This window comes from Eurytemora carolleeae, unplaced genomic scaffold (assembly GCF_000591075.1).
Source record: "Eurytemora carolleeae unplaced genomic scaffold, Eaff_2.0 scaffold325, whole genome shotgun sequence".
Classification (NCBI taxonomy): Eukaryota; Metazoa; Arthropoda; class Copepoda; order Calanoida; family Temoridae; genus Eurytemora; species Eurytemora carolleeae.
Genome location: NW_019396214.1, coordinates 152350 through 180139, shown reverse-complemented (window position 1 = coordinate 180139; position 27790 = coordinate 152350). Strand labels below are relative to the sequence as shown.

Here is a 27790-nt window from a genome sequence, read left to right as displayed (position 1 = left end):
ATCTTCTCAGATTCTTAATGTAACTTCTAAAAACCAAAACAGCCTCGAAATGGTAATTTGTGTTGCACCCCTCCCTCGAACGTGAAGAGATCCCGCGCGCTGTCAAGCATATTTTTGAACGTGAAGAGATCACATATTTCTAAAATATCTGAGATTCTTGTGAACCCTGTTTAAAGAAAAAAACCTCCTAAAATGTCTAAAAATTAACGATGCCCGTTTCATCAACGTTTCACGGAGTCCAAATGTTTTTACAATAGAATACAAGTTATTAAAGAGCGTACATTTTAAAATATGTTTAGATTTTTGTTGAGCCTCTTAAAAGCAAAAACTTCAAAAGTAAAAAAAGTGATATATTTGCTCAGTGTAAATAAGCAAACTTCTAGATCATATACAATTTTGAAATATATATAAAAATATTTAAACATTTTTGTAGAAAACAAAAAAATAGAATTTTCAAAAAATGATAAAGTCCCTCTCTATTTCTGTGTATGTGTTTATGAGTGTTGAGTGTTGAGTAGTTATTTTATTCAAATTTAATACTTTACAGTTTACACTATAATTCCATACCAAGCTAACCACAACATCATTTAATTTTGATAAACAAACCACATAGAAAAACATCATATGTTCAAATGTTTCCTTTCAGATTTTAATGTTTTGTGACAGTATTTAATTTTATATTTCCTAATTATTATTATTTTTGTTTTTATTTCGATTTGAAATTTGAATTTGAAAAAGATTTTTTCAAGCACTTTTTCCCTAAAAAGGTTTTCCATCTTTGAGTTAAAATTTTTTCGCAAAAAATGGCAGAATTAAACTTGTTTTGGGTTTAAATTTTTAATTTCAGCTTTTCTTTATCTTAAAATCAATATTTTTTACAATGTTTTTTACAATGTCCACAATTTAAATGTAAGAAAATAGTTTTATCTTGGGGTACCGGTACGATTTTGACACTTCATAACTCCTAAGTTTTCAGTTTACACTCCTAGTCAAGAAAAAGCATTTGTTTGTTAAAATGTAAGTATTTCTGAATTAATAATTTACTAGGTATAAATTATAAATTCAGAAATATGTAATATTCCTTTTTTTGGTATATACATAATAAAATTTCAAGTATTAATTAATCTAAATTATAAATTTTTTCAATCGGTTTAAATATAAAAAAATTATGACACATTATCTTAAGAATTGGTTCATTTCTTGTGTCATGCGCATAAAATAACAATTACTATAAATTACTAAAAGTGTTGGGATTCATTTTAAATATTGTTAAAAGATGTGTTGAGTTGAGACGAAGTGTTGATTTTAACAAATATTAATATTCACGACTCAATAGTTAAACAATGCCCTTATTTCCAACTATTTTAAACTATGCTTCATAACAAGCCTTGAGGGGGGTGAAGTTGTTAAATATTTTTTAAAAAGATATTTTGTGAATTTTCAACCATTTCTTCTCTTTTTTCAACCCCCCCCCCCCCTCCTCCCCCAATTGCTATGTATGTAAGCACCTTTTTGCATGTGGTTCTGAATCTATTAAGGACGGATTCCTAGGCATGGTTTGCTAAAAGCGTCTCCTCTGAGCCCTGCCTGGCCCGTACACTGCCCGAATTGACATAGCGACCTTGCGAACGTAAGATTGAGCGAGGGGTGTATGTTGTTTTTGTAGATATTGATTGAGAAAGGGGGATTTTCGGGGATTTTATTTTTGAACAATTAAAAAAATTTTACAGTCAATAATTATAAACCAGGAATTTTAATCTCTGAAGAATTGGGGGTGGGGGGGTAAACACTTAAAAGTTAGAAAACCCGTCTTGAATACAATTCTAAGAACAGTCTGACAGAAGACAAACAGAAGGGTTGACGGACACAAACATGCTTAAACCTGGTGGACACACAATAGAGTTAGGGTACATCTGGCAGGACTGGTGATCACGATCCAGATAGATAGATAGATAGATAGATAGATAGATATATAGATAGATAGATAGATATATAGAGAGATAGATAGACAGATAGATAGATAGATAGCAAGATAGATAGATAATGCTCAACCCCGGTAAGCTAATGCAACCCCTAAACTGACCCCCTCCAACAATTTTCAACCCCCGGCCCTGAAGTGGTTGAGTTTGCCCACTAAAAAATGTTTGAAACCCTAAAGTTGAGAGATAAGACTGTATGAGTTTAATCTCAAGCCAAATCTTCAAGTCAGTGCTTTAATTTTGTCAACTTCATAATCCGTAGTTTCGTTCTTTCAGGGGTTGCCAAATAGATCTCTTTCTATCTTTCTATATTTTACGATTTTTTCCCCGCTAAAAGTGGACCCACTTAACTATGAATCTCAATCTTAAAACATTTCCGTACCATCTCGATCAGTTCCCCAATCACAGGAACTTGGTTTTTGCCACAAACTCAAGTTTTCTAATCCCTTTTACTTTGCAACCTGATGGTGTAAACATGTAATATTTCAAACTTAGATTATTTGATCCAGCAGAATTGTGTTGCAGAGATATAGAGATTAGAAAAAACAGAGTTTGTGGCAAAAACTCAATTCTTTTGAGGCAAATCAGTTAGGAGGTTTCTGAGTTATGATCGCAAAATTAAACAGACAGACAGATATACAAACAGAGATTACAACTTTATATATATGTAGCTTTTTGTCTATATAACAATTTAGATTTTTTTCCTATTCTGTGTTTGCCTGTCAATGTTCAATATTTAGGTCTATAAAGTGTACAGTGTACACGTAAGTAAAATTTTGCATTTAACTTTTGCACTTCGTTGCACTGTAATTTAACCTAACTTTTTTTTACAAATTTAAACATGTTGCAATTTTAACTTGTCTGCTATTTTTTTAGCATTCAGTGAGTAAATGCAGGATAAAATATTGCCTATTGTTAATATAATCCCTCAACCCCCCTTCTCCTCTGTCCTTCATTAATTCGTCAAACCTTGAAAGATAAAAATGTGTACACAACAAGGGAAAAATTCCCGCATTTCCATTTAGATAAATTATATTTATATGTTTGCGCCATATTCATGTAAATGTTGTTTTCATGTTATAAACATTGTTTGTTCCAAGATTGGGACAAACATTTGTGAGTCAACAATTATGAACAAACACCGTAGAGTCAACAAACATTACATTATTTATTAATCTCAGAAATGGGCCATGGTATGGTGGATATTAAGCATGTTATAATATTCTAAAAATTATATAAAAATTTTTAATTACTTATGAGGATTAAGGAGCAAAATCAGTTCATTTGCATTAGTTTATAATGCTCTTAAAATATAAAAAAAATAAAAAATTTTTTAATTAAGTGTTTTTGTGGTTGTTAAAATCTGTTATTTTAGATATTGCCATGGACTGGTCTGATCATGCTATATGGTGGCCAACTCGAAATATCTGGCTTGATAAAACTAGGTCAGTTTAGGTTAATAGGATAGGAGGTCATTATTCTTTAGGAGGTCAATAGGTTAGGAGGTCATGAGGCTTTTATTTTAGGTGTTCAATAGGGTAGGAGGTCAATATGTTCGGAGGTCAATAGTTTCGGAGATCCGGAGGCTAATATTTTAGGAGGTCAATGGGTTAGGAGGTCAGGAGGCTAATAGTTTAGGAGGTCAATAGTTTAGGAAGTCAATAGTTTAGGATGTCAATTGTTTAGGATGTCAATTGTTTAGGATGTCAATTGTTTAGGATGTCAATTGTTTAGGATGTCAATTGTTTAGGATGTCAATTGTTTAGGATGTCAATTGTTTAGGATGTCAATTGTTTAGGATGTCAATTGTTTAGGATGTCAATAGTTTAGTATATCAATTGTTTAGGATGTCAATAGATTAGAATGTCAATAGTTTAGGATGTCAATAGTTTAGGATGTCAATAGTTTAGGATTTCAAAAGTTTAGGTTGTCAATAGTTTAGGTTGTCAATAGTTGAGGATGTAAATAGTTGAGGAGGTCCATTGTTTAAGATGATAAAGAGGATAAGGGTGTCTCTATTTTAGGATGTCAAAAGGTTAGGAGGTCATTCAAGTTTCAAAGGTCAGTAGTTTAGGAGGTCAATATAATTCAGGAGGTTAATAGTTTAGGAGTTCTGTTATGTTCTTATACAAATATTTAATATTTTAATAATAATTATTCAGATGGACTTTGGACCAGTATACAGTAAATGCTGACACAGTAATCCACTTTACTCCAATGCACAAAACTTTAAGGTTAAATTTTTTTAAAATTTTAGATTTAGCTTTTTTTTACTAGGCTTTCAGGGTGCTTTGTTTACAGTGTAAAACAAAAACAAAAAAAGTTCGCGGATTTTCTAAAAAAATTTCTTGGACACACAAAAAATTTGGGCTCGATCGGTTCAGTCGTTTTGATGTTTATTGGATACAAAGAAACAGACAAACAGGCAGATAGACAGACAAGCAAAGTATATATAGAAGGTTATATTTTTCATATTTGTATATATCTTCTTGTCCTCAATCAATCTGGGAGAATTTGTGAACATACAAAGCCGATTTTGCAAAGAAAATACTAAAAAGATTAAATGATTTGAAATTATTTAGAAAACAAACATGTTTTATTTTAGAATTCAGCTTCCTGATCTAAGATATGTTGACTGTACTGTAGATTTTAGCGTTAAAACATTTAATGCTGGGGTGGTGATGTGCCGTGATCTTGGACTTAGGTAAATATTTTTTTTTAAACTTTAAACGAAAAAACATGTTAAACATTTATGATGATTTTTATAGACACCCTGAAGAGTTGTCGCTATGTAAACCGTTGGACCCTGAACATCTGAAGCAAAACTATCAGGTAGCTCCGACACCATTTTGTTTTAATCCGCACATTTTATTAAATAGCGGGACATGTTTAGGAGGTCATGATGCGGAGACGACCACCAGTTCCAACTAAAGAAGGAAATACAGGAGAGCGGATCGACACAAACACCTTTGTTTCTCAGGTAAAATAAATAACTTTTTTTTGTGTTGTTCAGAAAATCTATTTTTTGTTTGTTTGTTCAGACGGGAACTTTACGATCTCCCAATACGAGCATGAACACCCCGACCTCGACATTAAAAACTCCACGAACACATAGGAATAGTCCTCAGGTGACATAACGGATTTTTTGTTGTCAAATAATATTTCCGCAGAAGCCCACTGCAGGCTAAAGTATGCATATGCTCAAAACCTGAATTACTTTTATCCTTTACAAGATTAGATTGACGAGTTACCCAGGCAAGAACATGTTTTAAATCTGTAGTTTGAAATACAAATCCACATAAAAACACGTGTCAAGTCAAGACGAGTGTATAGCAAAACATCTACTTTTTGTCCATATTGACCAATTAGGAGACAGTTGGAAGAAAAATTAGGACAAAAAACAGATTTTTTAATTTGAAACTCCAGCAGTTAGCATTATTATTAGCATTATCTTTATAATTTCACAAAATACAGGTTCTTTTAAAATGTTCAAGTTGGCTTGGAACTGCCTTGAACTAAAAGTAGAAAAAGCAAGATTTTAACATGATTGATGTGACAGTTTATAAGTGCAAAATGAAGGATGGGGGGTGATTTATTTATCTTCATGTTGACTTATTTCATTCCATTAAAAATTGGCATATAGTGTGCGAATTAAAAGCCATCAAGTAATTATAATCTAATTCAAATAATTCAAAACACAAATTTTCCAGAACTTCAAGAAAACAATCAAATAACGTGAATTGATGTTGAATTGGAGAATTTTTTTAAAAAATCTAGACATGAATCTAGACATGAATCTAGACATGAATCTAGATATGAATTTAGACATGAATCTAGACAGTGAAACATGAAAACTGTCGTCTTTGTTCTGTCTTGAATTTGAGAAATGTCAAATTGAGTATTCTGTAATTTGCAACAGATATATCTCTAAATACGTGCAGGACACTTTTTAGTGCAAATTACAAATTCCAAGAAAAAAAGAATACTATGAGAATTCCACTGTTCTCTGGTTCTCCCTGTATATACGTAAACGCAAATATCATGATAAAGGAGTATGATTAATTTGAAACCAAGATTAACTCAAGATCATGATGAAATCCGAGATTTAATTGGAGCTTAGCTTACAACCATGATGCAAGGAAGAAAAGATTTTAGCTCATGATGAGCACTATAATATCACCTATCTATCTATCTATCTATCTATCTATCTATCTATCTATCTATCTATCTATCTATCTATCTATCTATCTATCTATCTATTAAGATAGTGTCATAGAGAGGGTGTTGTAATTAACAAAAATGCAGACAACTGTTTTGGGCCGGGGTTAATTAGTAGAAAAGAAAGACGTGCGGAAAAGTGATTAAAATTAACGACCCGGGCAATGTTGTTCTAAAACTTAATTAATTACTTAAAGTAATTACTTACCCAGTGAGAATATTGCACAAGGATGTACGCGGGGGGGGGGGAAATATTTGTATATGAATAATCCCCCTCCCCCCCTGCTGATGTTAAAGGGACTATCAACAAATATTCAGTTGATATTAACTTTTAAGAGTGCAATGAAAAATCTGAAATCGCGAAGTTCTTTTTTGTCTTTTCTTAAAGGTACTGTTACTACAACTCTTACAGGGACATGTAAGCGTAATTTCAAGTGACCCTCCATGCAAATATGGCAATTCCCGATTCACAGCCTGTATAAATTAGTCATCAATGTTTTAGTTTTTCCATTTTAGTTTCTCCCATTTCTCGTTTATAAGAAGGTAATGGAGAAACTCACAGAAATAAACACTAATGAGTCAGAAAACGACGGTATTCACATTTATGGTATATGATTGAAGTTTCAAGGGTACTGTTGTAAATTGGGTATTGTAATTGCATGCAGGGTTTCTTGATATTACGCTTACCGTCCCTTTAAAGCCTATGAGATATTGAAGATATTTTCGGGACGAAATCTTTAAATTTAAAAAACAAATCTTTAGATAATTCATCTTGGTGGTAGCAGAGGCATTCAGGTTAATATACCGGGGTTTTCACGTAGTTTATAGATATTCTAGATAGTTCTAGGACATTCTAGATAGTTCTAGGACATTCTAGATAGTTCTAGGACATTCTAAATAGTTCTAGGACATTCTAGAAAGTTTTAGGTCTTTATAATTGGCACTTCTGAAAATGTCTAAATATTTCTAGTAAGTAATAGAGTCTTTTCCACAAATTTAAATGTTTAAATTCCTATTTTTTTGCAACCTGATGGTGTAATCTTTTTTATTTCAAACATAGAATATTAGATCCAACAGAAAACCTAGTTTGACATATCTAAGGGCTACGAAACTATAGATATATTATAGAATAATATAGAGTTTAGGCAAGAACTCATTTCCTTTCTGAACATTTCTAAACACTTGTAGTCATTTCAAGACATTTCTAGAATTTATTTCAAATTATGTTTCTAATCATTTAGACGTTAATAATCATTTTCGGGCATTCATATGCTTACTAGATATCGCTTAAAGTCATTCCAAACTTGGCTCGACATTTTTAGACATGTCATGAACCTTAATAGACTTTTATTAGATGTTAGATGTTAGATGTTAGATGTTAGATGTTAGATGTTAGATGTTAGATGTTAGATGTTAGATGTTAGAAGGGAATTTGTCACTTTGTAACTAGCACAGTTCTTAATGATGTTTCTTGTTGAATAAATGAAATGTTAGATACAAAAAATCACAATCAAAAAATACCGAAGATGAGTTAAACAAAAATCTTTTAACTCCATAAAATCTTTAAACTTGTCGGGGTAAATTATTCATTGCTTACCCACAAAAGACAAGACTTCAGGCTAAAATTAGCATTTTATTTAATAAAACTAGTAAAATCCAAAATTTAAGGCAGAAACCCAGAATCAAGCTTCGAATTGTTTGGGGTCGACATTATTTGATTATACAGTTTTATACTTTGTGGGTAACCCTACAGTACTGAGAAGCATCATTTACTTTAGTGTAGTGTTACATTATTTGGCACGTAAACTCACTTTTTATTTGGAAGATTTCAATGTTTTTTTTTTAAGATTTGGTGTATTATTCAATGTTTCATTTTTTATTCCGATTTTTCTGTAGATCTTATTGAAGATGTCGTAGTATACTTAGCTTTTAGATATTATTTGACAGTTTAGGAACTATTAGAATTAAGCACTTTTCAACTTCAAGGACTGATCAGAACAATATTTTATAATTATCATTGGCGAATCAGACAGGGAGCCGGATTAAAATAACGCTTACAGCCCCTTTAATACCAGAAATACTAGATAGGAATATAATTACAAACATAGTCTTTTTCAATGGTAAACTTTTAATTATGTATGCCTTATAGGTCCCGAAAACATATTTTTCATCAAAATTATGCATAATTCACATTTTTTTCGAGTTAAAATTTTTTCATTAATTATATTTTAATTTCTAAACTTTTCTTTAGGTTTGTTTTTAGATTTTCTTACAAATCGTTTGACCGTCAGATATTTATTCTTTTTAGTGTTCTCAAATAATACAAAACATTCCTTAACTTTAATTTCTTGTAAAAGTTTAATTCCACATCTTAATTGCTGCAGTTATTTCAACAAAATTTTAAGCTTTTTTCAGAAAATTCAAAGTTATTTTTTCTAAAAAATTTCAAAAATCTAGTGGAGCATATTTATTATGTTTATTATATTTATTACAACAAAATTTTAAGCTTTTTTCAGAAAATTCAAAGTTATTTTTTCTAAAAAATTTCAAAAATCTAGTGGAGCTTATTTATTATGTTTATTATATTTCTTTGAAAGATATAAAATGTATGTCTAGATATTTTTGAACTATAAATTGAAAAGAGAAATTGTAAAAAAAGGGAAATATTGTTGATGGTGTATCCGTCCTTTAGTAATAAAATAATTCTGATAAATAAGAAAAAAGATTAGAAGTAGAAAATGGGCTTCTTTTAATATTGGAAAAAACCTTATGAGAACCGCAGGGAAAATATGATTTTTATATAAGTTACAGTGGTAACCAGAATAAAGTGGAGTAGTGGTGTCTTTTTATGGATTATCAGTGCGATTTACTAATATGTTACCAATTTGTCTATAAAAGTGACTTAAATTGGTTTTTACATAATTACAAATTACAAATTCCTTCACGAATTTTCTTCAATTTGATGACTATCATTTTACTCTGTTTATTACTTCACAATGTGTGTTATGTACTCTACAATTAAATCCTGCCAAAAATTAATAAACAATGTGTGTTTCTTAGACCCAAAATGGTAGAAACATATGAAAACTTTTACTGCTAAAATATATATTTGAGGAAAATGATATTTCTTATAGTGCCAGGTTTTTTGTAACTTTGATAACAAATCGTTAATTTTTAATGAATTTACACTGTACAGTGCACACATTACACAGTGCAGTTTTTTGAAGCTAAATAGTTTAAGGATTATTGCATTCAATGATACCTGCAGTCGTTTCCAGAATAATGTGGAATAGTATTAGGCATGTTTTTACTTTGCAGTAATATCACTGTTAATTAAAATTGATAAAATATAAAATAATAATTTAAAAGGATGAGACTTCAGAGACGACTGTACAGAATTCATGCAGTTCTTATTCCCTGCGACTTGAACATTGTTTTTTTTCTTTGTCAAATCACAAAGTAAATCATTTAAAAATTATATTAAACACAACAGAACAAATTCAACCTTCTGATCGCTTTGGATAATGAATTTCGGGTCGTCATTAAAGTGAATCCTTTGTGAGTAACCCTGTGTCTAAATTCAACCTATGCACATACCTTTGGTATTCCAAACTAATCTAGCTAAATTCATAGTTTGAAATATGAATGGTAGCAGAGATGCATGGAGTATTAAGCATCACTTTGTTTTATAGATCACTGTATATGTTTTAGAGGAGTTCGCAAGAGTACAGGAGTAGCTGTAGATATGAGAATAGGAGTACACTCAGGAAATGTATCCCCCCATCAACCCATCAAACCCATACTCCTCTACTCAATTTATCAAATAACTTGGAAATTACAAAATTGCTGAATTTAATCCAATTGTTCATCCCTGATTTGTTTTAAAAGTAAAAATATTTTATGTATATTTTTGGTAAGAATATATTAATGCAGAGGGCAAAGTTTGGGATTTTTTCCAGATCAAATTTTTGAAGAAGGCATTTCTGTTTTAAGAACCCAAAGCCAAAAGGGCGACAAAAGAAAAGTTTTCGAAAAATTTAAGGTTTGTTCTAATTTTGATTCAAACGAAAGTTAGACTTTTGTATGCTCGAAGGCTGAAAATGTTACACTGTTAAAAAACCTAACATTTTGTTCCTAATATCGAACTACAGGAAATATTTCGTAATTGACATTTTATTTGAAATATTGAAGCGAATGTCAAGGAAATCTCATAAAGGAATTGAGTCTTTGCCACAAATTCGGTTTTTTCAAAACCTATATCTTTGCAACCATATGGTGTAAACCTTTGATATTTCAAACTTACATTATTTGACCTAATAGCATTCATAGTTTGAAATATTAAAGATCCGTGACATTGGGTTGCAACGATATTAAAATCAGAAAATCATAGTTTGTGGCAAAAACTCAATTCCTTTTCAATATATCACAAAGGAAAAAATATTCTCTTTGATATCTAAATTTGAGTTTTGAAATTAGAGTAAGATAAGAGTGTTTAGTTTTTTAGACTTGGTATCAATTAACATTTGTTTCACTTTTCAACTCTAGATTTCACTCTATTATTTTTGCACACTTTATTAGTAGCATTAGTCATATGTGGCATGCAAGTAGAAAAAATATCCAGGAATGCCCAGCCCTAATCTGCACAAACAAATATTTATATTGTTAAACAATGTTTTTAAGACCATATAAAGGTTTTTGGAATAGCAAAATTAATGATATTAGGTAAAGATATGGGAAACTAAAGGTTTTTTTTATTTTGTGGTTAACTTTTAGTTAATTTTTTCTTATCAACATACTGTTTGTTTAACAAACAATGTAACTGAACGATTCTTTCGTTTTATAACAGAATATTTAGAATATTTAGAATATTTAGAATATTTAGANAGTTTATGTTTAGATACAAGTATTACAGTTTATGTTTAGATACAAGTACTACAGTTTATGTTTAGATACAAGTATTACAGTTTATGTTTAGATACAAGTACTACAGTTTATGTTTAGATACAAGTATTACAGTTTATGTTTAGATACAAGTACTACAGTTTATGTTTAGATACAAGTATTACAGTTTATGTTTAGATACAAGTACTACAGTTTATGTTTAGATACAAGTATTACAGTTTATGTTTAGATACAAGTACTACAGTTTATGTTTAGATACAAGTATTACAGTTTATGTTTAGATACAAGTACTACAGTTTATGTTTAGATACAAGTATTACAGTTTATGTTTAGATACAAGTACTACAGTTTATGTTTAGATACAAGTATTACAGTTTATGTTTAGATACAAGTACTACAGTTTATGTTTAGATACAAGTATTACAGTTTATGTTTAGATACAAGTACTACAGTTTATGTTTAGATACAAGTATTACAGTTTATGTTTAGATACAAGTACTACAGTTTATGTTTAGATACAAGTATTACAGTTTATGTTTAGATACAAGTACTACAGTTTATGTTTAGATACAAGTATTACAGTTTATGTTTAGATACAAGTACTACAGTTTATGTTTAGATACAAGTATTACAGTTTATGTTTAGATACAAGTACTACAGTTTATGTTTAGATACAAGTATTACAGTTTATGTTTAGATACAAGTACTACAGTTTATGTTTAGATACAAGTATTACAGTTTATGTTTAGATACAAGTACTACAGTTTATGTTTAGATACAAGTATTACAGTTTATGTTTAGATACAAGTACTACAGTTTATGTTTAGATACAAGTATTACAGTTTATGTTTAGATACAAGTACTACAGTTTATGTTTAGATACAAGTATTACAGTTTATGTTTAGATACAAGTACTACAGTTTATGTTTAGATACAAGTATTACAGTTTCTATGACTTGAATCCCAAATATGACTCAACACGAATAAATCAGATCTATGAACAGGCCAGGTAAAGTTTTCTAATATATTCAAGGATTAAGAGCGTTTTCTGTCTCAATTGAATGTTCAGTTTTTCGTTAATATTTATTCTTTGCTAACGCTATAGCAAAATTTTGGAAATCTACAAATTTACATTTGAAAATATGTTTGGATGTTTGGATTTTGAATTTTTAAGTGAAAAATAAAAATAAAACTGATTTGAAAGATTCAAGTTGCATGCAAGAGAGGTAAAAAGTCCAGTAAAAAAAGATGAAGTTGAATGCTTGAGTTCTCTTAAATTTTCTTGTTTTTGCAATGCTGCGGCCTGTGTCTTGTGTTCTAAACTTATCTGACTGAATCTTAACTATTTTTATTTTAAAATCTGAATGAAATTTTTTATATCTCCGGTTTTTTATTAAATATTAAAAAGGCAGGCCACATTTTGGAAATACCGCAAAATATGTAAAATCAAAGACCAACTTTAAGTCGTCTCCAAATTGTCATGTTTAAATGTCTCGAACATAAGAACAATCAATCTTTACAGTATTTGAAGCAAGCTTCAGCTAGAGTTTCATCATTCTTTAAAGGGAGTGTTCGCGAATATTGGAAGGGGGTATAGGCTTATATTGTATTTTTTATGATCTGAGAGTTACTTTTGAAAACATTTATTCCTGTTTTGAGGATTTTTGATAATGAAGACGACATTTTCATATTTTCCAAGAATGTTCGAAAATCCAGCGCCAGCGAACATTATTTAAAATATGGCTAATTTCTCTCTGGTTTCTCTGTAAGTTACTTATATGTATCTGCTTTATAAACATAGAAGAAAATTATCAGAAGTAAACACAAAGCATGAAAAACTACTATATTTTTCACATCATTGCCCGGAACGGTACCGTTGTGAATTGGATAGTTTTTTTAATGTTTACCATTTATGCCTATAATAAAATTTGTTTGTAGATGGCAGCTATTGAATGAAGAAGTGGATTGTACAGAAGAAGAAATGATGCTGTTTGCTGCTCTGCAATTACAGGTTAGTTAGTATACTTTTCATTTAGTTTCATTTTTACGCCGCTAGATGGAGTTATGATCACCTTAGCTTTGAAATGTATCCTTCAGGGTTAACCACAAAGGATGAGACATTAAAGACGACTGGCAGGAATTTTTATCGTCTGTTAACTTTTTTTCAGATTACCTGCAATGCAAATGTAATATTGTGAATTGTTGCCAAAATCATTAAATAAGCCATTAATTAACTGTATCTATGGCAAAGATGTATTTCAGTTTTATTAGACTTTTATTCCTATTCCACAATTGTATGCGTGTCCAGGTGTACCATAAATGTACAAGTAAATTGGTTCTGTTTTGTACAGAACAATGGTTGTATTTAATTTTTATTTGTTTGCAAAAAAAACTAACTCTAGTCGTCTCTCTATATTCTTTTTCATCCAATTCACATAAATTTCACAAGAAGGAGATTTGGCGTACCGTGCCGTTTTGCCTTATATTTTCTGTATGTGTACTTTGCAGCTTGCTCAAGCAGGTTTAAAGTCGGCCCGGAACTTAAAATGAACTGGATTTTCCAGTTATATTGTCCGTAGTATAGTGTGTACGGTACTGCTTGCTCAAGCAGGTTTAAAGTCGGCCCGGAACTTAAAATGAACTGGATTTTCCAGTTATATTGTCCGTAGTATAGTGTGTATGGTACTGCTTGCTCTATCAGGTTTAAAGTCGGCCTGGTACTTGAAATAAACTGGATTTTCCAGTTTTATTGTCCGTAGTATAGTGTGTACGGTACTGCTTGCTCTATCAGGTTTAAAGTCGGCCTGGTACTTGAAATAAACTGGATTTTCCAGTTATATTGTCCGTAGTATAGTGTGTACGGTACTGCTTGCTCTATCAGGTTTAAAGTCGGCCTGGTACTTGAAATGAATCGGATTTTCCAGTGAATTGTATCATAAATGTATTGTACTAGGTTGCTATGCAAGCCAATGTTCCCCAGCCAGCAACTGACGAAGATGAAACTGATGACGTTGATGAGGAATTGAAAAAATTACAGGTAAATATTGTAGCAAAGATTTCGCTAACGTTTAGTGGTACAAATTAGTTCAAAAATTTCGCTAGCGTTTAATGGTTCAAATTGTGGCAAAGATTTTGATAAAATATTTTAACAAAATATGTTTTAAAGTTGTTTGGCAAAAGTTGTAGCAACATACAACTTAGTTAAATCAAATATTCTACAAAAATCGACAAAATAGTCGGGCATTAAAAATGGCAGACATAACGATACTGATTTAAGTTAATCATTGTGGCAAAAATTTAAACTTTTTTATAACTTTTACATTTTAATGTACAGTCGTCGTTGTTTATATTAATACAATGAAGACGACATAAATACATAAACATAGAAACAAAAAGAAGTTGTCAATCAACAGCTTCTCTTTTGTTTACTTGTACGCTTATAAATTAAAAAGGCTTTTTAGCAATAAAGAAGTCGTCTTCATTTTATTGATATACACGCTGACCATTGTATTAAATGTAAATCTAACCGTAAAAACATTGTATTAACCCTAGATGACCCTGGAGGGGGGTGGAGGAGGAGGCTGGAATAGTGTAACCGAGGATCCTTCAATGTCTGATTATCTCATGTATTTCAAGTAAGATCCAGTCAAATTGAACTAAACACTTCCCTCAAACTCTATTTTTTAAAAAATTTTTATATCACTAAGAACCAGAAAACAGCAATTGTGCAGTGTAAACAGACCCATTTAAATTGATAAGGGAAAACATCAAATAGACTTAATTTTTGCTTTGTTGTCGTCTACCTATTCCATGGGTTTCTGTTTATTATACTGTATATGCAACTTCAAACCAAATTTGATTAAAAGCAATATATTTTAGAATAAATAGAATAAGTTAAACCCCTTCTCTAAATCTTGAATCGGCGCACAAGAGAAAAGTGGTTTAACTTTGAGCTTAGGTAGTTTAACTACTTCTTAGAGTATATTCATTAAATTTGGACTTTTGATATTTCAATATTTCAATCTTTGAATTCATCAATACCAAAATGACAAAGTTTGAAATATCAAAGGTTTTGCAACGCCAAAGGAAATTAGAGTTTGAGGAAATTTCATTTCCACACAAAAAGATTATTTTCACGTTTTTTATGGCTCATTTTTGCTTCAAATTTAGGGGATCAGGATGTACACCATGCTCCTGTATTACAAGGTGCTTCATGTAGAGATGTGCATCGTGTTTTCTCATCCAATAATTTCAAACTTTTAAAAGGCTCCCCAATAATCTTAGATGTTGCTCCTTTTCAAAATGTAAGATATAAACCTGTAAGGCCAAAATGTATTAAGCTGTAAGGTCAAAATTTATTAAGATGTAAGTTCAAAATGTAATAAGATGTAATGCTAAAATTAATAAGATGTAAGGTCAAAATTTAATAAGATGTAAGGCTAAACTGTAGTAAGATGTGAGGCCAATGTTAATAATATCTAAGGTCAAAATGTAATAAGATGTAAGGCTCAAAATGTAATAAGATGTAAGGCTAAACTGTAGTAAGATGTGAGGCCAATGTTAATAATATCTAAGGTCAAAATGTAATAAGATGTAAGGCCAAGTTGTATTAAGGTGTAAGATCAAAATTCAATAAGATTTAAGAACAAAAGATAATAAGATGTAAGGAAAAACTACAATAAGATGTAATGCTAAAAATAATAAGATGTAAGGCCAAAATTTAATAAGATGTAAGGACAAAAGTTAATAAGATGTATGGTTAAAATGTATTAAGATGTAAGGCCAAAATTTAATAAAATATAAGGACAAAAGGTAATAAGCTGTATGGCCAAACTGCAATAAGATGGGAGGCCAATATTAATTAGATATAAGGTCAAAATGTAATAAGATGAACGGCCAAAATGTAATAAGATATAAGGCCAAAATTTACTAAGATGTCGACAAAAGGTAATAAGATGTAAGGCCAAACTTTAATTAAATTGTAATGCTAAATGATGAAAAAATCTAAGCTTCTTGTTAAACCTTTTAAAAGTAAAAAACCCTGAAATGTTTATAAATTAACCATAAAACAATGACCACATCATAATATATTAAGCTTGATATGAAATTTTTGGAATTTTGGAGATTATGACAATCCAAATAATTCATTTTTGATTTGTGTCTGATTGTTTAACTCTAAACACTGAACGGAGTATGCAAAAAGAAAAAGTAAAATTACTCAGACCTAACTCAATTATAATTTCTATTTGGATTTTAAACACTAAAACCATTTTATCTAAAACACATTAAATTCCTGTTAATTTAAAGAACCAAACCGACTTCTAGTATACATACAGAAAAACGGGACAGTACACCAAATAAATCATCCCCTTAAACTGAGATTGATGGGAAAAAACGGGACAGTACACCAAATAAATCCTCCCCTTAAACTGAGATTGATGGGGAAAAACGGGACAGTACACCAAATAAATCCTCCCCTTAAACTACGATTGATGGGAAAAACGGGACAGTTCACCAAATAAATCCTCCCCTTAAACTGAGATTGATGGGAAAAACGGGACAGTACACCAAATAAATCCTCCCCTTAAACTGAGATTGATGGGAAAAAGAATAATTGATCTTTAAGTAAATTATTATTTCGTGTTTTTAGGCCCAAGAGGTTTACGTTGAAGTCCTACAAACGTCTGTACTTTGTACTGAAGAACCTTTACTTGATGGCTTTTAAGTCAGCTGAGGCAGCTAAGCAGGAGGGAAATGTACTTTTTACAGTTATACTTAAGGTAAGCAGGGACATTACGTTGAAATCTAGGCAAACATAAAGTAAACATTAATTAGTCATTTAATCTTGATTAATAATGAAATTGTTCCTAAAATTTCCCTTTATTTAGAAGAAGACTCTTAAATTGATGTCATTAATTAATTAATTAATTAATTAAATTGATTAATTGATGTCATTAATTCATTGATGTCATTAATTAATATCATTGTTCGTCAAGAAAGGATTTTGAGCGAAGACGACATTTTGGCATATTAAGGGATGTGAGGTGACCCCGCTTGTAAACCTGGCAGCCTCTAGGTACGAGGTTAAGCTTGAGGTTCCATCAGCTGATGGAATGTCGGATATATATCTCAGGTTTACGTCGGTAAGTATTTCATAATAACTATGTTTTTCAAAACTTTGAGTGGGTTTGACTTTTAAAAGGTTTAACAAAAATACAAATTGGTTTACGCTAAGGAGATATCCGGAAAACATGAGCTATGGTCAAGATGTTTTTTCCACCCTTAGAAACTCATAAAATGATTTTTAACATTAAATGACAAATTTTCATCCTGAGAGAAGGTATATAAATCTAAAATATATATTTTTGTTGCGTTTTTCCTTATATTTTATCTTAGGATCCCAAAAAATATTTTTTTTTAAAATTAAATTTTTACAGAATACATTTTTGAAATGCTGGAACTTTCACAAGTTTAAAGTAATTGTGAGGTGTCTTTTTAAGGTCCAAAACCTTTAAAAAATTCTAAAAAACTATCCAATTTAGATAGATAGATAAAGTTTATTGATAAAATAAATACATGTATCTGTTTACAGAACGAGTATACAATTACAAATTGATAATTATTTTAACAGTACAAGTATAAAGCAATTAGGTGGAAAAAAACTATTGGCTGTTGTGATTGTTTTTTCCACCCAATTCTAATAATACAAATATGATTTATATAATATAAATATAATAGGAGCTTTTTTCAAAATATTTTTTTAAAATTCAAATGGGCAACGCCGGACAACTCAGCTAGTGGGGTTTTAAATAAAATATTATAGTTATTATACGGTAATTGAAATATTCCATATTTTAGTTTTTAGGGGGCTGTACAAAAATTTTCAGGATTTCATACTTTTAAACATTTTATTTTATATAAACTTTGCTTTAATTCAATTAAGGTAAATGCAGACTTTGACAGAACTAAGAAATATTAATCGTTCGTTAGCGAACGATTTGACAAATCGTTTAAGTAATTTTTTTTTTTGCCAAAGTCAAAATTTTACATAGTGGAGTTAAAGCAAACTTTTAGAGAATACAATCTTAAAACATGTTGAACTTCTCAAATATCATGTGAAAGGCTGAAAATCTAGAATTTTTATGAATAAAAGATGTTCATCTTTAAATTCCTTACTCCCTTCTGTATTTAACTTTAAAAATGTTTTTTTTTTTCAGGAGAATCAGTATGCTGATTGGCTGGCTGCTAGTAGGTTAGCCGCTAAAGGTAATTTTGTCAGCAGTGGCAAACAGAAAACAGCTGTGTTCTCGTCGTTTTCTGTCTTTCTTTTAATTATAAAACTTAATATGGAGCTGAACTATTCATAAGTGCCCTGAGGTTGGAACTTTTGTGTTCGATACTAATAATCCTGATAGCTTGCCACTTTTAAATGTTACGCTAGATCTCTTGATCTCTTGATTTTTGGATATCCGCAGTTTCTCTCTTCTCTCATTGGTTGAGAGTAAATTTGCCTGGCCTCTGATTAGCTGTTAATTCGTTTCCCCCAGATGACAACATATTGATTTCTACATTCTACAGGGTGTCCCAGTTAACATGGGAATTGATAATCGTCTTTGATTCCCGATAATTGATAAATGACACGAAGTGCATCAAAAAAAGATTTTAATGAAGTTTAATGAGCTTTCCAAAATGTGTTCTACTTTCTTTGCATCTTTGAAATTGACGGAGATATTAAACATTTGATCATTTTTGTTGATTTTTGATTAACTGGAATCTGGACAAATTTCCCAATATCTCCGTTAATTTTGGCGGTGAAAAAATGGTACGCCACATTTTTGGAAATCCCGAGACTACTAGTTTTCGGTGTTAAATGTTTTAACTGAAATACTACACAATTAAATTTACAAAATAATCCCACTTGGAACAAAGACGATATAGAAGTCGTCATTTAATTCCCATGTTTATTGGGACACTTTGTAGCATTGATCTCGATATCCACAAGAGTTCCCATCTCAGAACATTTGTATCTTAAAAGATATAAAGAAATTAAGAACCAGAAAACAAACTTTAATTTTAAATGTTAAAAAGTAAACAGCTGTAATACAATTTTGAGAAAGGTAAAAAATGTTAATTGCGCATTGTGGAATGTGTGCACGAGGGGTGTATACATTATATATGGTGGAGGGGGGAGATAAGGGGTGAGCCCCATAACGATATATAAAAACCAGGGGGGGGGGTGCTCCTCTGCACTCCCCCCTCATAAAAACAAGAAAACAAATTTATTGATGTATCCCTGTACGTGTGCACAACATTTTAAAGTTAAGGTAATGATTTACCCAATTTCACAAATGCAATAAATATCAGAGAAAAGACAAAAAAAGTAATTGGATTAGGTTTAAAGCATGTAAACAGTAAACACTGTACTTGATAACGTCGAAAAGAAAGAACAATGGAAGTAGCCACTTTATACTCATAATGGGCTGACAAGGACATAATGTAAGCTTTCATGCTCAAATTACTCATTTTTAACTGTAGTACTTTAAATGTAGGTCCACAGAAGATATATAATTGAGGCATAAGAAAAAATATTAGCTAAGGCGTTGCGACACTTAAAAGTCACCCCGGTCATTAATACATTAATGCGTTGTTGCCATAGCTGTCTGGGTCTCTTTTTTATGCAAAATAATTTTGTTTCGAATTTTTTAATTTTTTTTAAAAATTTTTATTTAGGGAAAACTCTGGCTGATTCAAGCTTTGAGATGGAGGTTAATTCTATAAAGGTATAAATTATACTGAGAGTCCCAAAATAAGACGGAATAATAAACAGCTTTTAATGGATTATGCATTTATTTTGAAATGCACATAATAATAATGTTTTTGCCAAAAACCCGTTTTCATGTCTTTCTTTGCTTTGTAAAATTGAAGGTTTTTACATGTATCTTTTTATTTCTAACCGTTTTTTACAATGTTTTTAAAGATTATTTTTATTTATGATTTAGGCATTCCTATCAATGCAGTCTCCGGCAGCAAGTCCAGCAATAAACCCTGCTTCTATTGAGATCAATCCCGACGAATATGTTGCCCCGAGGTTTGCTAAGAAGATGAGATCAAAGGTATATTGGATAAAGCCGCAGATCATGCCATAGAATCGGATTATATTTTAATATGCGCGGTTCGCTTAGTTCCCCTTGTCCGTCCTATTTGGTAGGCATTGATTTGCAAAAATGACAAAAGCTTTGAACACTCTAGAAAAATTTGAATTTGCAAAAATTTAGTATGATAATAGATGATAATGATAAAAAAGAATGGTATGCGAAAATACACTCTTTTATAGTTAAGGGAAGAGAAACAATTGAAAATGAGATTCGCAGATTTCTGTAAATTGATTCCCGCATTTCCACTTCTCTGAGAAAGAGGACATTAAAATTTTTGATCATTAAATACTTGTAGATCCGTCAGAAGATTCTGGAGTCCCACACCAACGTGAAGGACTTGAACTTGATAGAGGCCAAGATGAACTTCGTGAGGGCCTGGCAGAGCCTTCCAGAGTACGGGGTCAGTCTCTTCGTTGTGAGGTAAAGTATTATATATACATACACCAGGCAATTCAAAAAATAGTGTTATTAGAGAAGTCTTGTCTTGTCAACCTGTTTCTTTACCAATTCCCATTGTTGACAGATTTAAAATAACTTTTCTGCTTTTTGAAACTTTTCTTTGTAACCATGAATGTAACCAATCAATCAATCAATTAATTAATCAACCAATCAACTAATCAATTAATCAATCAATCAATCTATAGTCAATAAATTTAGGTTCCATGGTGAGAAAAAGGATGAACTGCTGGGAGTTGCCTCTAACCGTGTAATGAGGATGAGCCTCCAAACCGGAGATCATATCAAAACATGGAGATATTCAACCATGAAGGTAAAATAACGGAGATCATATCAAAACATGGAGATATTCAACCATGAAGGTAAAATAACGGAGATCTTGTGAAAACATGGAGATATTCAACCATGAAGGTAAAATAACGGAGATCATATCAAATCCATCTTTTTGAATCGGTCAATCGATTATAAAATAGAAACTCTGAAATTATTTCGATGCTTTATGAGACCTTATTTCAATTATTTTCAGGCCTGGAATGTGAACTGGGAAACTCGGCATATGATGATTCAATTTGAAGACGACAAAAATGTGATTTTCCAGGTAAACCATGGATAATGTCTAAAACAGGAAAAGGTCTGTTAAAGAATCTAGGCCTATTTCATTTAACAAGTTGATTAAAGCTATTGCAAAATTATTTCTAAAATATCATCTGAACGGAAATAAGAGATCCTCTGAAAATTGATTGTTTTTAATTTGATTAAACGTTATTTACGGATTCATGCAATATACTGATGAGGAATTTTTGAGAATTAACAACTTTTCAAGATAGAACTCTTCATTTTTCGAATTAAAGGTTTACAAGTAATTAAAGAGAAGCTTTTTTAGTTGACAGCTTCTCTTTGTTTCCATTTTTTGTGTATCCACGCTGTATAAAAGCTTGATAAAAATAAAATTAAAATCGAAAGTCGTCTTTATTGTATTGATATAATTGCCTACCACCGTATATGAGAGCTAATGGGTGAATAGGACTTATGACACATTAAATCAAGAAATAAGTCTACCGCTTAAACCTTTCATATTCTTTTATTTCAGTGTTTGTCTGCTGACTGCAAGGTTATTCATGAATTTATTGGAGGATATATTTTCTTATCAATGCGTAGCAAGGATTCTAATCAACAGCTAAATCAGGAGCTCTTCCACAAACTTACTGGAGGCTGGATTTAAATGTCGTCTTATTTGAGAGTAATGTCGTCTTACATGATACAAATGTCTTCATATATGACATAAATATCGTCTTATCAGGGACAAACGTCAGACGAAGATGAACTAAATGTCTGTTAAAATTTATGTAAATGTAGTGTTAACTTTTAAATTGAAAAAAACATCTCTTTGTCTTTGTAATTTCCCAGAAACTTAATTTCTTGTCGGCTTGATGTTCCCAATCATCTTCTTTAATGTTCCCAATCATCTTCTTCTCGAATCAGTCAAGGAACTTTTTATTAATTTTCCCTTAATTTGTTCTCCTTTATGTATTTACCTAAACCCGAACTATATGACCATATTAAATAGATTGATATTTTTTTTCAAAAAAAGTAGCAAATTGTAAATATGTACAAAACCGGTATTCTAGCATGGATGATTATAAGAGGAATAATTGTTTTCAGATTATATCAAATATATTTTAATTTAACTAATATTTAACATATAACTAAAAACATGTCCTTGCAGAAAGAAAGGTCGATTTATCAAAATTTTTAATTTTTGAAAAAAATTTGACAAAGTCTCTGAAAAATCCGTTTTTGGGCAAAGATTTAGCAGCTTTGAAATAACAAAACAAATCTACCATCGATTTTTAGATCTATTAGCAGAAACATGACATGACATTAACATCTAAGGTAGAGGGAGGGGGAGAAATTCTTAAAATATGTAAAAAATCGATCAACTTTAATCTGCAACATTTTAATTTGTTAATATCTGTATATAAATGTTTTAATATGTGCCATTTACCACTTTTTGTGCCAATTAAACTAAAATAAATCTTTTAATATTAATTTTACATTTTTTAAGGATAGGATAGAGTAAAAAATAAAAACAGTTTTATTGATCATGATTTAGTGGTTTAGATATACTTGGCTTTTAGAATTACTTTAGCACCTTTTTAATACAAATTTTAGCTTTTAACTTTTACTTCTAAACTCGAATGCATCTTTCATAGTTCTCATAACAACAAATTAAACTTTTTCAGTTTCTCTTTAAAGCTGGATCCGATAGGTTCATCCGTCTTGAAGTTTATTAGATACGAACAAACAAACACACACCTACCCAAACGAAAAATATATATCTAATAACATTAATTTTCCAATAAATGTAAACAAGGTTGTTTATTCATTTATTTCGTGAAAGTACACAATTTAGATAATTGATACAAAAAATATTGAAATAAATCCAAATAAAAAAAATCTTAATGGAGAAATATTAAAAATTACTGTAACCTTTGATGAGATTTAAAAAGATTTATCTAAAGTCTGGTACATATTTTTAATATTTTCGGCGAGTTTTCTAAAATGAAGAAATGAAAAAAAATATTCCAGTTAGCATAAGGAGAAAAACCTCCAAAAGGGTAAAAATAAATGACTTAAAGTAAAAAACCACAGATTTTTAGCTAAGAGGTATAAAGACTTTTAAATTTCTATTAGTGATTGCAAATTGGCGGTCCAAAGTAGGACTGCAAAGGTTGGTGCAGCTCGGATATTCAAATGTACACAGGTAGAGCGTCGGATGATAGTATTTGGAAACAATCTTTGAGAATAAAAACATGGGGATAAAAATTCGGAATTGAGGTCCTGTGATAAAGTCTTTGGAAAGCTGTCTTTTCAATTTTCTAGTGCTAGAGAGTAGGGTTGGGATTTGTTTAAAAACGATCTAAAGTCTTTTCAAGCAAGATCCTTTTCTCATATGAATCTGAAACCAATAAAAATTCATTTTATAAAATCATTCGAGGAAAAAAATCATTATCCAGTGATATAAAAATATCGCAAGAATTATGTCATGAAATCTAAAAAATTTTTCTTAAAGGGTCGGCTGTTTTCTTACTTTCAACTATCTCAACATTTATATCACGTGTCATTGTCAGGCTGAATACAATCATGACCAAGAATTCAAGCGGAAAAAATTATGGAAGACGAATGCCTGACACTTAATTTTGGCGAATTTTTGTCCGTGCTTTAACTGACGTGCTTTTTTCTTATTTTTCATTTTTTTCTCATTCATAATTTGCACTAATTTTGATTCAGTTATTTTTTTCTACATGTAAAACATATTCTATATTTATAAATCAGATTTTATTTAGTTTAATACTCCAATATATATATTTACTTCGTACAAAATTGTTGAACACTGATTTGTGTCTTAATGTTATCGATATTAACATCCATGATATTAACTTTCTTTTGAAAGATTGAAAATTATAATTTCTTATCACAAAATGAGGTTTTTGATGAATAAATAAAGTTAAACAAAACTGGGAACCTTCCTATTGTGAAAGAACCTGACAATTTGAAATCAACCTTTTTTTCATTTTATTAAATTAAATTAAAATATTTAAATTTTTTATTTCACTATATCAGAATGAGGATATCGGGACTTTGAAATTTCAAATTTTATGTAATACTACTGCATTCTTAATCCAAAAAAAATGGAAGAATGTTGTCAAATTCAGTTTTAAAACTAAATATTTTTTATTTTGTAAGGTTAACATTGTTACGTATAATGATCACAATCTTCTATGTGTACGAAAAAACATTTTTCTTTCATAAATATAATGAGCTATGTAACATAACAATTTGTACATCTAATGAGGTTCGAGGAATCTAATGAGGTTCGAGAAATGAAATGAGGTTAATTCGAGGTTGTCAAATTCCATACTTGTCTCTTCTATTTAAATCTTTAACTCATTTTATCGAAAAACCACAGTGGAAATACTCAATTTTCAAAAATACAAGGTTATATCCATCATTTTATCTGTGCCATTGGTGCAAGGAGTGCCTAGCTTGAAAGTTCTTTAAGTTAAAGACCGAGGCTTGCAGATAACTTTGAATGGTTTTGGAAGTACTGTAATTCCAGTGATACAGTCCTCTGTTGGAAGCTTTCCACTGATCTCTGGTTGAAGGTGAAACTGTTGAACAATACTAGCAAAGAACAGAAAAAGTTCTGCCTTTGCCAAGGTCTCACCCAGACATCGTCGTTTACCAATAGAGAATGGAATAAAATGCTCATCAAACTTCACTGTACCGGATTCATCAAGAAATCTTTCAGGTCTAAAAACCATTCCATCCCCCCAGTAATCTCCTTTAAGTATTTCAGTGAAGCATTGACTGATCATAGTGTTGGCTGGAATTATCATTCCATTTACATGGACAGGCTTGTTTGACATGTGATGTACACCATTGGGCACAATATTGGCACATCTCTGAATCTCCATAAGAACAGCCTCGGTGTACGGTAGATTTGGTCGATCTGCAAGACTTGGCAACCTTGATCCCCCCACTACAGTATCAAGTTCAGTTTGAACCTTTCTCTGAATATCTGGCTCTCTAACCATGTAGAGGACTGCCCAGGTGAGTGTGGTTGATGTGGTTTCAGAGCCGGCAATAAAAAGATCTATTAGGGTGTTAACAAGGTGATTATACCCCACATCTTGATAAAAGCTTGACTCTTTGTCTGTTGTGTTCTGTATCTCAATGAGCATGGTATCAATAACATCCCTAGGGGAGTTAACATCCAGAGTTTTCTTGTGCTGCTCAATACTATTACGCATTAGGTTTGCAATTGCTTGGTTAACTTCGATGTCAAGTTGACGTTGAAACAAGTTTGGAAATATTTTGAAAAGCCATGGATATACTATAGCAAAAACACCAGTTGGCTTTGCAAACTTTTGTAATAATTCTGTTAATTTCTCCAAAATTTCAATCAGTTTGGGATCACTGTACTCAAAACTCTCACCCACTGTGATTTTCCACAAGGCGTTTAGAATGGGCAAGTTAAATTTTCCTGCAATATCAATAGGTGTACAAGAGGTCTGTTTCAAATATGCGATAAACTGCTTAACTTCGTCTTGAATCATCTCCTCCATGGTTGATTTGCCAAAACCAAAGTCTCGAAGAACTTTAAGTGCTGTTCGTCTTTGCTCTGTCCAAGCTTTGCCCTGGCTCATGATAACACCAGCAAGGGGTCCTGGATTAGTTCCGCGGTCTATGGAAATTTTGTTGGCCATTCCACATTTTCTATAATCATTATGTCCTCGGTTCTGCACATTTGGATCATTGTAAATTTGCTTCAGCACGTTAAAATCTCCAACAAAAACATTATTCAGTCCAAAAACATTCAAAAGCATCATTCCATTTGATGAATATTTCCTGTATAAATCCCAAATGAGGTTTGCTGGATCTGAACCATTGGTTAATATCTTGTAGTGACCTATCAGGGGCAGACAAGCCCCTGGAGAAGGCAGGAGACTAAACTCCTTCCTGGACCACTTGTAGTACAGGACGGTGAGAAGGAGGAGGATTACTAACAGGAGCCACATGATTCACTTAATCCTGCACCCACCAGCCAAAGTAAGATTACTACTGTGAATGCACTGTGTAACACTGCAACTCAGGCTTAGTTTATTATCTTTCCCGCTCTACAACTGTTACATGACACACGAGTACGACTGAAGCGCAGCGTTGCCAACTCCCTGATAATTCCCAATTTCTGTTTTGAAAATTCCCTGTTTTTTATAGTACTGAATACACAAGTAATAAAAGTGCTTTCAATGGTTATCAACTTATAAAAAATCCCTTAAAATCAAGCATTTTCAATATTTTAAAAGCTATTTTTGGGAAAAGCTGCCTTGAAATTGATTGATCTGAATTAGATTTGGTTTAGATCATGATAACATCTGTATTGAAAACTAATTGATGACAGAAAACGTTATGAATTTAAGACAATTTCATTGTTTTCAAGCACAATTTATAAAATATATCAGCAATTTTAAATTTCCAAGGAATACCCCAATTTTCAATTAATTCCCCGGGGAATTCCCCATTCCCCATTGAATTAGAAATTCCCCAGATTTCCAAAAATTGGGGAAAAATTCCCCCGTTGGCAACGCTGCAGTGAAATCTGTAGCCTGTGGGTCTACATAACTGGTTTCTTAGTTCACAGAGTGTATGCACTCTAGGGCAGACACAGGGTAGTTATGAGCACTTGCCGCGTTGAATTACAAGAAAGAGAGAGATTGATATATATTTTAGGGTTAGGCTAGTTTCAGACACTTTCTGGGCCGAGCACTGCGGCTAGGCCAGACTAAGGGGTTGAGCGCCGCGGCTAGAACAGGCTCTCTCTCTCTCTTGTAATTGAACGTGGCATGCGCAAGTAACTTCTTTGGGCTTCCGCCCAGACAAAGCATGAGAAATAGTAAGCACGCGCCTCGCACTGCGCATCTAGGGCAGACGCAGTAGAGGGAACATTGTGCAATCCATAATTTACATAAGCATTTCATTCCATAAGTGCAATTTAAGAGATGAGGCAATTTCGTATCATGGCCAACTTATTATTTTTTTATACAAAGTTGTTTCCTATGTTTGGGTGTCTGTTTGTTTGTTTGTACGAAAATAACTCAAGAACACCTGGACCGATTTGCCTCAATTTGATTAGGAAACTTGGGAGAGCAAAGGTGATGTTCTCAGCTTGATTTTGAGATTCGAAGTTGAATGGCTAAAATCGTAGTTTACGACCAAGTTCGGGTAAACGGCGGGAGTAACATAAGAGTAACCTGCAATGGCTTTGTTCCAAATCTAGTAAATACATACAGGGAGGGATAATCATGGGTAGAGTGTCTAATAAATACATACAGGGAGGGATAATCATGGGTAGAGTGTCTAGTAAATACATACAGGGAGGGATAATCATGGGTAGAGTGTCTAGTAAATACATACAGGGAGGGATAATCATGGGTAGAGTGTCTAGTAAATACATACAGGGAGGGATAATCATGGGTAGAGTGTCTAGTAAATACATACAGGAGGGATAATCATGGG

General features: G+C 31.5%; 2 protein-coding genes across 2 annotated transcripts; one reads left to right on the top strand and one right to left on the bottom strand.

Annotated features, from left to right (window-relative positions):
* Positions 1-3162: 3162 nt before the first annotated feature.
* Positions 3163-22759, top strand: LOC111698339 (unc-112-related protein). Its single transcript, XM_023468655.1, has 22 exons — positions 3163-3172; positions 3322-3424; positions 4142-4213; positions 4585-4683; positions 4748-4811; positions 4873-4959; positions 5021-5107; positions 6960-7017; positions 12012-12108; positions 13038-13110; positions 14053-14136; positions 14652-14734; positions 15270-15305; positions 16750-16879; positions 17135-17242; positions 18317-18365; positions 19830-19879; positions 20099-20212; positions 20550-20674; positions 20912-21023; positions 21237-21308; positions 21801-22759. Exons 1-22 carry the CDS (start codon positions 3163-3165, stop codon positions 21930-21932), a joined length of 1845 nt encoding a protein of 614 aa, XP_023324423.1. The 3' UTR covers positions 21933-22759.
* Positions 22760-24416: 1657 nt separating this feature from the next.
* LOC111698334 (cytochrome P450 2C31) lies at positions 24417-26607 on the bottom strand. The gene has a single exon (XM_023468651.1). The coding sequence runs from the start codon at positions 26290-26292 to the stop codon at positions 24769-24771; it is 1524 nt and encodes a 507-aa protein (XP_023324419.1). The 5' UTR covers positions 26293-26607; the 3' UTR covers positions 24417-24768.
* Between the last annotated feature and the right edge of the window lie 1183 nt (positions 26608-27790).

What these genes read in the sequence shown, in the direction of transcription:
- LOC111698339 (XM_023468655.1), top strand. An exon ending in TATACCGGGGTTTTCACGTA is followed by an intron (nt 7,018 to 12,011) that starts GTTTATAGATAT and finishes TTTAGATACAAG; the next exon opens with TACTACAGTTTATGTTTAGA. An exon ending in TAGTAGGTTAGCCGCTAAAG is followed by an intron (nt 18,366 to 19,829) that starts GTAATTTTGTCA and finishes ATTTTTATTTAG; the next exon opens with GGAAAACTCTGGCTGATTCA.
- LOC111698334 (XM_023468651.1), bottom strand. Translation starts at nt 26,292, where the DNA reads ATGTGGCTCCTGTTAGTAATCCTCCTCCTTCTCACCGTCCTGTACTAC.